Consider the following 9,965-nt stretch of genomic DNA (forward strand, 5'->3'; position numbering starts at 1 on the left):
ACCGACCCAATGGTGTCGTTTGTCTCTATCCCAAAGCACACAGATTCAAATACAGAGGACTAATGCTTATCACTTGACTTCATCCTCCACCCAAGAATGTGTGCGCCGCTGACAAACAGCCACAAAACCACCTATCAACCTCCTTTTATAAACAAACATCAAGCAACTCTTACCCATCACCATCTCAAAAATATCAACCTAAGAAAAATCTTCAAATATCTCAAAAAACCCTTCCAAATATCTTTTTGTTTGCTTTAACCTTTTGTTGTCAAGGAAGATCTTTTTTTTGTGTGGCCATGTCCGCGCTTGTGGATATATGGAGTAACGAGCTCGGCAAGCTGCGAGAAAAGGGTCAAACCCTTTTCTCTAGTGATTCAAGCCCCATTTCTGCTGAGTCCACACAGGTGGTAGGATCACAAGAAAAGAGCTCGACTGAGGTAGCACGAGCTTTTGTCGGCAGAGTCATGCGAGTCAGCTCAACTCTAGTGCCTTGCTCCGAGGGTTCTGTTTCCATGCTTGTTCAATGCTTTAGCCCTTGAAGAAGAAGAAGTATAACACGATTGTATTTTGTTCTTTGTGTCTGCTTTCTATTTACTGATCATTATAAAAACCCTTTGTGTAAAGATGTGATTTATGAAATCCTGCTTGGTTCTTGATCGGAACAAGTGAAACGGACTTAGTTTGACAATGACAGGGATAACATTAATATCTTCCCAGTTCTCACAAACCCTGAAACTGGCCCAACATAATTAACAGAGGCAGAGCCAGAGCATGGCATGTTTGAGAACTGAAAAAGCTAGGCAGTGAAAGACACCTCCAAACAAAAGTTTCAACTTTCATGGCATTTGAGCCATATACTTCATATTGTGAACAGGAGAAGACCCAATTAGACCTTGTCTCTGTCTCGGCCCCTTTCTCTCCTGAATCCTGATACACAACAAAGTAATAGTGCTGCTGTTTCAAGATGCTTTGGCTTTGATTGATGGAGAGCCTTTCAAGATTAACAAGCCAAATTTCAGCTAAAAAACCAAATTTAAGCCATGCCCATCGGCATTGGCTATGTGTTAAAATATCGTATCAATCAATTATGTATTAGAATGAGATAAAATATTTAAATACTCACATCACTTTTAATGTATTTATATTTTTTAAAACAAGATAGTAAGACTATCTTAAACAATATAAATTGTAACAAATTAATTGCAAATCGATTTAATTTATATTTTTTTAATGGTATGAGATTGATGAAGTATGCTAATATTAGCATTTAACGTGCAAAGTACAGAATTGGGGACTTGCATTTGAAAATTTCATTGCCATCAGTATGTGAAATTGCATGATGAAATCTTATGACCATAAAGCAGACAGGCAAGGTGAAAGTCAATCGATTATGTTCTGTAACTGAAAAGAAATACTTTAAAGCAATAGGGCTGGACTCAGTTCAGTTGACTCTCAGAGACAGAGAGAGAGAGAGAGAGAGAGAGAGAGAACATAGTTTAAAGCAAAACAATACTTTATTCTTTTCTTGGTCATCTTTATCTTAAAGCACACAGCAAGGTGCATACAGTGAATACATCGTCCATTGAAGAAGGTGGGCGCCGTGGACTAACAATCACAAAACCACCCATCAATCGCCTGTTATAAAAATCCAACCCCAAGTTTACACTTTCGAAGATCAATCTCCCAAAAAAGCCTGAACATCTGAAGAACACTTTGAAACCATCTCTCATTGCTTACATTAACAACCTTGTTCCTTTGTTGTCTGCGTTTGCATTTAAGTTGGAAGATTGCTAACCATGTCTGGGCTTGTGGATAAGTGGAGGACTGAGCTCGCCAAGCTACGTGAAAAGGGTCAAACCCTTTTCTCCAGTGGTTCAAGCCCTGCCGCTGCCAGTGGGGTTGAGTCTGGCCAGGTGGTTCAACAACAACAAGAAAGAAGCTCAAATGGGTTAATGCAAGTTTTTGTTACCCGAGTCATGTGCTCCGAGGGTTCTGTTTCCATGCTTGTCCATTGCTTTAGCCCTTGAAACAGAGCTTGATCGTTTATTCATGGTGTTCTTTTCTTTTCTTTTCTTTTTTTTCTTCTTTTTTCTTTTTTAAGTTTTGAAATGATTCGCTTGTGTAAATACACCGCTAAGCCTAATAATTGTTCTACTTTTTTACTATAAATTAAACTGTCTTAAACCCATAGTTTATCTTCATTTAGTAAATCATGGAATTTTATCTTCCAATTCCTTCATCTTTGAATATCATGGAGAAAATCCCAATACCATCATAACACTTTGAAGTGATCAAGTTTGTGAGTCAATCAATATAACAAAATAATCAGGAGAAAAAGTGAAAAACAATGGACTGAGGACAAGGAGGAAGACGGCAGACCTGATTAAAATGTCAAGTGGTCTAAGACAGGACTGCTAAGTAGAGTTCATGGTGAATAGAAATCAAACTTCTGATAAAGTTATGTTCCACAAGGGTAACAAGATACGATACTTAAAAGAAAAATATGTAAGTATGAGGGTGTCCTTACTTCCCCCATTTCATTGTCACTTCTGTCAGTTCAGTTCAGACTGCAGATTTTGTCAAGGTGATACTTCCCCTGGCTAATCAAAAACCTGAGGACTGAAGCAGAAATGCAGAATTGTAGCCAAATAGAGTTCGGGAAAACTAGAATCTGCAGCCTGATAGGATACTACAGCAAGTCTACTTCAAACCGGGGCCACGTGCTCATTGCTCAGGGCCACTGTATTTTGTTGAACTTTCCTACCTTCCGAGAAGGAAAACTATTTTGTTGCTTACCTCCCTGGCCATGTGAACAACTAAAGGCTGTTCTATTGAACCTTCCAGAGGAAAAAAGAAAGGAAGAAAACATGGGCTCTAACTAAAACTGACAAAAGATACCACACCAGCAGCCCACAACATTATAGAAGAATTTCTTGTGTCTACTTTGCTTGTACCCAATCAGGCGCCTGATCCTCGTACGGGAAAGGTATCAAAGGTCAAGCTGTAGAGAGAGGAGAGATTGAGAATCTCTCGTTTTCTTAAATAGTGAAGACGGTATGAGCATATACATGGCAGAACTTTCACATAGGAGATATTCATAGCTGGGACTGGGGAATATCCAGTCCCCCATCCTTTTCTACCAGTTTTAACCGTATCTGGGGGCCGACCACACGCTGATTTTTCCTTTCCAACTAGTCAAAGCCCACATCCTCGACACCACTAATAAAACACTTCGGTGGTTTTATAAAAACCACAACTCTTTCTCATTTTTCTTCTATATAAACCCATTTAGTTCCCCTCTCTTTTCCTCAAACAAAAAGAGGAAAAGCAAAAGCAAGAGAACACATTACCAAGAGAGAAAAAGAAATTTTCTTTTTTCTTCAATTTTTTGTGAGAAAAAATGTCTGCAGTCGTAGGAGGGTGGATGGATGAGCTAGCAAAGCTCAAAGAGAAAGTCCGAGCAAGAAGGCCATTCTTGTCAAGTGCCAAAAAAGACCAGCAGTTTGCCAAGGAAGGACATGTTGAAGAGAAGGAAGCTAAAGAAGATAACAAAGAAACCACAATGTCAGAAGCTACTGTCTGTTTGCTTATGGATCGGTTTGTGCCTTGGTGATTGAGAGAAAAAAAAAAGTGATTAAGAAGTTCCATTGTAACTTTTTTTCGAGCTTCTAAGTAAAAACAAGGTTTCTTATCGTGCTTTGTGTAATTAGAGTTGTTTTGTTGTGGATATGGTTTCATTAATATGTTCATGGCAGCTTTGCTTCGCAATGTTCATTTATCTTGTACCCTTAGCTCTGTATATGATTAGCTGTTCATAGAACAAAGGAATTCTTGGCACAAAAGTCAAAAGCTTTTCTGATTTCTTCTCACCGTATTCTTCTGCAAGTTAAATTTGAAGCATTGACAGTGATTTAAAGCATACAACATGTCTTACACTGTTTCACCATTGAGTTATATGGATTTAGAACAAAAAAACCAATAAATAAAGGAATCTGCACTAATGGCAGAAAGAACCTTGGTTTCGGGTCTAAGAATCTGATTTCTCTACATCTGACATATTCAAGTGGGGTTTTATCTATTTTCCATTTGAAAGAGAAAAAAAAGGGGTCATGAGGTTGAGCTTGCCTCAATATCCGTAGAGGACAATTCATTGTTAACAAAGCTATATTCATAGTCATTCCACTTACGAATGTTCCTGGTGTATCTCAGAGCTTCATCAACAGAATCAGGCTCCAAGCCGGTAACCATTGAAACGTACAACTTACGACCAGTAAGATCACTGAACAATCTCTTGAACTTCACAGCGATATAGTGGAAGGCACGCTGTCCTAGTGTGGTGTGATTATTTCTGCTGCTGCAGTTGGTTGTTTGGTTATGGTAATTATGGCTGATAACTGGATTGAAGTCATGAAACCATTCACATCGAGTCAGGGGAACCTGCTCAATCTTTTCTTCGAGCAGGTCAGCTTTGTTGAGTATTAGAAGGAAGTCCTTTCCCTCAAAGGTTGGATGGGTGACCATACATTCAAAAAGTTGCTTGCTTGCCAACATTTTGTTTGTGAGAACTCCATTTCTGTCTAGTGAGAACTCATCATAGTCGGTCAAGGAGACACAAAACAGGACCATGTTAACGTCTTCAAACATTTCCACCCACTTGCAGTTCTCCCCAAGGCTACTGGGATGCAGTCTAATGAGTTGGTACCTGCAGATTCAGAGAATGAAAGGCTAAGCTACATAAATATATGTGAGTGCCCAGTAGTAGATCTGCTCAGCTTTGAGGCTTGAAGCATATGAAGGAAACCTCTCTCTTTCCTTTCATTACCATGAAGACGGAGATAAAGAGCATTCCTTTGTTTTCCTCCTTTTTTCTAAATAACAGAAAGGCCCCTATGAAAGATTCCTACTTTTGCCTGTATGAAAGATAAATCTTTATTTGATACAATAGGAAAATGGATTGCTTAAATTCACCAAAGACGAACATGAAATCTTCCAATGATGCACTCTTCCTACTTTAAGGATGTGTTAGATGCAATGAACTGTAATTTGGTTGAAAATAATTTGAGTTGCTTGAGATTGCAGCTGATCAGTCATCAACATCACCAACAACTCGGTCTTTCTTTTTCAAGATGAGATTTACTCGGGACATCACAAGGCATCTAAACAAGTTTTAAGGCATTTGTAGCAAATAAAAGTAAATAATTTACGTATAAAATAGAATATAACTAACCTCGCTGATGGGTCATGCTGATAACCATCAATAGAGCTTTCTTGTTCTATTGTGGGAAAAGAGAATTCCATGCAAGAAATTCCATTGGATGATGTAATTCCCTCAGCATACAAGATGTCCATGTCAGAGGGCTCATAATCCATGCTTGAGATCTCAACAGCCTGAGAAGAAGATAGCCTTAAACTATCAGAGTTGCTAAGAAACCAGAATTCAATAAAGTGAAGAGTAGTCATAGAAGTCACAATGCTGCCAGATCCTGCACCTTTCTTCTTCAAGCTTCAACAAATTAACTAAAAAACTAGCAATTTCAGCTGCGAATTTAGTTTTATCAAAAAGTTTTAGTTGGCAGGATAAAGAAATTGCTCACTGGCAGTGGCAGCAAACTTGAAGTATACGGCAAACTATGCATGTTATAAAATTTATACCACAGTATATAGAATAGCTAACCAGGAAAGCATCAGTAAACAAATTAGACAAGCATATTTTAATATCCAAAAAGCACAAAAAAAGAAAAAAAAAGTTAAAAGGGAGAGGGGAGGTTAGAAGTTGGACCCCATAGAGTGGGCTTACCCGTTCTAGGAAATAAGTAGCCACTCTGGGCAGCATTTCTAGTTCATGCCTCCTGCTATACGTGGCCTGAAAGGCTGCATCATTCCACAGCTCCCCAATAAACGGTGCATATTCACGACTAGCAGCTGGGAAGATGGCTTCCAAATTACCAGACACCATCACTTGTACAAGCCAATCTGAGAAAGCTTTCAGTTTTCGGCAAATGGAATATTTTGTTTGACCATCAATCTGGCTTGCACTGCCTGTAGTAAACAGAAAGCTCAAACTCTATTCCATAATAAAGTCAATTATTCTATGCCAAATGCAAGTTTCCTCTAGCCCAATATATTACAAGAAATCCAAATAATACACATCTAAAGTGCAAGAGCACAGCTACTACTACACTTTCAGAAAAAAAAAAAAAAAAAAGAAATAATATACTAACAGTAATATAACTAAGGGCATTTAGATACAACAGATACCAATAAAAATCCATTTCACTGGTAAATTTGTCTATTAAACATTTGATTATTAGTCTGCTGACATTCTTGTTCTTTATGTATAATAATAGTGGGAAAACCTAAAAGTAAATACCTGAAGCCTGTCCACTAAGGCTTTTACAGATCATCTTGCTACCTATGAGGCTTATCACAACTGATTGAAGTATTACAGGGGAGAAAGTTTAAAAGGTTTTCTTGAAAATGTATCTATAAATTATAAACTAATGTCAAAAAGGTTTAGAATTATAATTTAATAAGAAAATTCTCAGAGAAAAGAAAAAAAAAATTGGTGAAATTGAGTACTGAACAAACCACTACTTATTGTACCTGAAGAACCAGATCCATCAGCAATCTGGCTTTTTCTAGTTTCTTGTAGGCTTTCTTCTTCGAACCGTTCTTGACCCTCAAGCAATATGCCGAAATACCCATACAAATTGCTTTGGATCATCAACTTGATGCTTTGGCGCTCATCTTCAGAGAAAGAAATATTATACAGAATCTTGGCCTGAGATAAGCAAGTAACAAATTTAATGCTTCATTTAGAAAGCCTATTCTGCATTTCCAGTGTCACAAAACCAAATTTAATTGTCATAAATATGAAGAAAATTTTAAATCATAATCAAAGATAGTTGTGAGTATAGAAGCATTAATGAGGATTGATTTACTTTCTTGATCACCAATTGCACTTTAACACATTTATAATGGCTTAAGAAATAGAAACAATTCAAAAGGTTATTGGAACAAGTTAGAATTCAGGGCCTCTTCTTCTAGCGATGAAATGAAGGCAAATATGTTCCTTTTTCTTTTAGATTTTCCAGGGTAAATCTACGGACAAAAATTACTTTAACTTATCTTTTAAAGAAAACAGAAAATTAAATCTATACATTGTGTTTTCCCAATTCCATCACTCTTGTTCAAGCTCCTCAATCCTTTAAACAATCTAGGTTGTTGTCAAAGGCCTCTTTTCATGGCTGAACTGATGAGACCTATCAATTTTGGTTGACAAAGCCCATTGGTAAGTCAGCTCAAGGTCCAAGATCGCCATCTTAGGATGAATGATAGAAGAAAGGTATATGTTAAAAAAGCAAAAGTAACATAAATTCTATTTACAGCCACCAAAATGAGGGTAAATGTTAGTTGAAATGAGTTGCCTCCATCGATATATTACCTGCTTATATATCGTACTTGTGCCAGACTTTTGATAGCCAACTAGAAGAAGTTTGTGAAGAACTTGCTGCTCTAGGGTTTCCCGGCTGACATCTTCTCCAGCAGGATTCACAGTAACAGGAGGAACCGGCAAAGACAAGAGAGCACAAAAAAGCTTAACTCCCATCTGAAAATAAAAACCTAATGTTATTATTGGTACATGATATAAGGAAAATATAATGCCTGCTGTATGCATATCCACGTGCATATATACCTTGTCCCATATAGGCCCCTTTACATTCTTCTGACCCTCTTCCTGGTAGGATCCATCTGCACTTAGCCAAAAGCTAGGTTTCCCTTCACAATGAACTCCTGCCAACTGCAAATATTTAACAAAATGGCATTGAACTTACATGTCTAAAAAATCATAATTTAAAAAACTTAATCATGTACAGTATAACAACCTGCAGCATCCACAGCTCTTTTTTAGTAATCTCTCGATTATTTATAACTATATTTGCATTTCCATTGCTAGCATTAGCCTTCAGGTGACCTCCAACATTTAGCTGCGCAGTAATAATCTGGCAAGGCCCATGTCCTTCCTGATTGTTTAACAGAACAGTAGTTCAATGTTAATGCAACAGATTGGAAGTTAGAATAGTTCCTTCTTTTTTTTTTGAAAAAATAGAAAAAAATAAAAGGAAAGGAAGGACATGAACAAAGTCTGGTTATTACCTTTCCCCAAAGACCAGATAATTTATCATACCAATAGAATCCTGGTTTTAGCTTTCTTGGCGGGTTTTGGCATATCTGCAAATTATGCAACTCATCTTGACTCAGTGGCTCTCCATTCACAACAACCAGCTCAGGTGGTAACTGGTTTGCCTCACACGTTTTCTCGGAACTCATTGCCTGTTGAACTTCCAACTCATTGAGCAGCCGCTTGAGCAGCCGAGAACATTTTCCAAGAGTTTCTCGCCTTGACTCATTTATCTTCTTACCGATGCAAGTAACACATTTTCTTCCCTCTGGCATCGACCCCATTGCTTTCAGTACACACTTATAACAATACTTAGCATTACAAACAATGCAAATCTCCTTTTCTGTAAACCGGTTTCCCTTTAAGCACCTATAGCATGACCCCTTTTTCCCGTTCCTTGCAATGGGTTGTGCAGCATCGATGCTTTCTGTCTCATAATAGCTGGAATCTTCCTGAACCATTGCACCTGATTCAGGATCAAGGAAAGTTACAACGGATGGTCTTCTGACATGGCAAGGAGTCTCATTGTTAGCATCCTCTACAACGGATGGTCTTCTGACATGGCAAGGAGTCTCATTGTTAGCATCCTCCCCCTTTTGGAAAGAGACATCAGATGATGAAAGCACAGGTGAGCTTGAAACTGACTCTGTTGTATCAGAATCAGGAGGATCCATATACTTCTGCAACCCTAAGCCTTCCTCACCATGATCAGTAAGCTCCAACTCTGCCAACCCTCCTGATGATTTTTGCAAACTATCATGAACAACAGAAATTTCCAGGTTACCAGAACTTCCCATTCCATCACATAATTTCGTTCTGCACCCACCATCAATTCCCTGACCTAATGTATCCAAGCTATCAACTTGAATTGATGATTCATTGGACACACCAGGACGATCAATGGATTTTCGAGCTGAGCCAGGTCGAGAACCAAATTTTTTATCTTCGGACCATTTTTGCTTCACTGGATTAGCCTTTACAATTGGTTGGATAACTGGCACTGAATTCTCATTCAAAACATAGGAAGAGGAAACTGTGGCAGCAGTGGGGAGTTGGTCAACGTCCACCGGAACTGCTTTGGGGATATCATAAGGGACCGGAGGACCATGGTACTCAATAGCAAATGAGTATTCAACATTATCGTTATCATTATCGTCATCTTGAGCAGTTGATTTCCCAACAGGAAGAATTTTCCTTAAAAGGCCAGCCATCGCTTCTTTAAGTCTCAATTTCAAGAATCAAGTCACCAATCCCAATCCCATAAACCCAAGAAAAATAACCAATTATCTCAAAAACCCATGAAGCAAACCAAAAAACCTCAAATTCCCATGAAGAAAAAACAGCCTACATCAGAAACCCATGAAGCATATCCCCCGACAACCAAAAGAATCAAACTTTAACACCCATTAGCCACCAGAACTACAATCTGCTAACAACCTATTCAAACAATCAAATAAAGCTATTTTCTTTCCCTTCATCACCTACAAAAGACCCTCCGTTTTTTTGTTCTTCTCTTTCTTTGTGGTCTAAAAGACAAAACAACTAAAAAGGAAGATGGGAAACCTACAGGGATTGGCCCATAGAAGTGAAACTGGGAAATTTCCCAGAGAAATGAGAATGGAAATGGTTGCAAACAATAATAAAGAAGAATGAAAATGCCGAGTCTTCCCTTACCAGTAAACGATGGAGACTGGAGAGATGACTGACTGGACATAATTGTCTTTGAATTATTCATTGTTTTTCCACGTCAACACGCTGGAGAAGAAACTGCTGGGAAACACGA

General features: G+C 38.2%; 1 protein-coding gene across 1 annotated transcript; it reads right to left on the bottom strand.

Annotated features, from left to right (window-relative positions):
* Positions 1 to 3,891: 3,891 nt before the first annotated feature.
* Positions 3,892 to 9,965, bottom strand: LOC18607250 (extra-large guanine nucleotide-binding protein 1-like). Its single transcript, XM_018115045.2, has 8 exons — positions 8,158 to 9,965; positions 7,887 to 8,024; positions 7,697 to 7,801; positions 7,445 to 7,609; positions 6,604 to 6,781; positions 5,798 to 6,039; positions 5,228 to 5,388; positions 3,892 to 4,702 (listed from the first exon to the last, which is right to left on the bottom strand). Exons 1-8 carry the CDS (start codon positions 9,391 to 9,393, stop codon positions 4,108 to 4,110), a joined length of 2,820 nt encoding a protein of 939 aa, XP_017970534.2. The 5' UTR covers positions 9,394 to 9,965; the 3' UTR covers positions 3,892 to 4,107.

This window comes from Theobroma cacao, chromosome 2, assembly GCF_053813885.1.
Source record: "Theobroma cacao isolate CCN51 chromosome 2, ASM5381388v1, whole genome shotgun sequence".
NCBI lineage: Eukaryota > Viridiplantae > Streptophyta > Magnoliopsida > Malvales > Malvaceae > Theobroma > Theobroma cacao.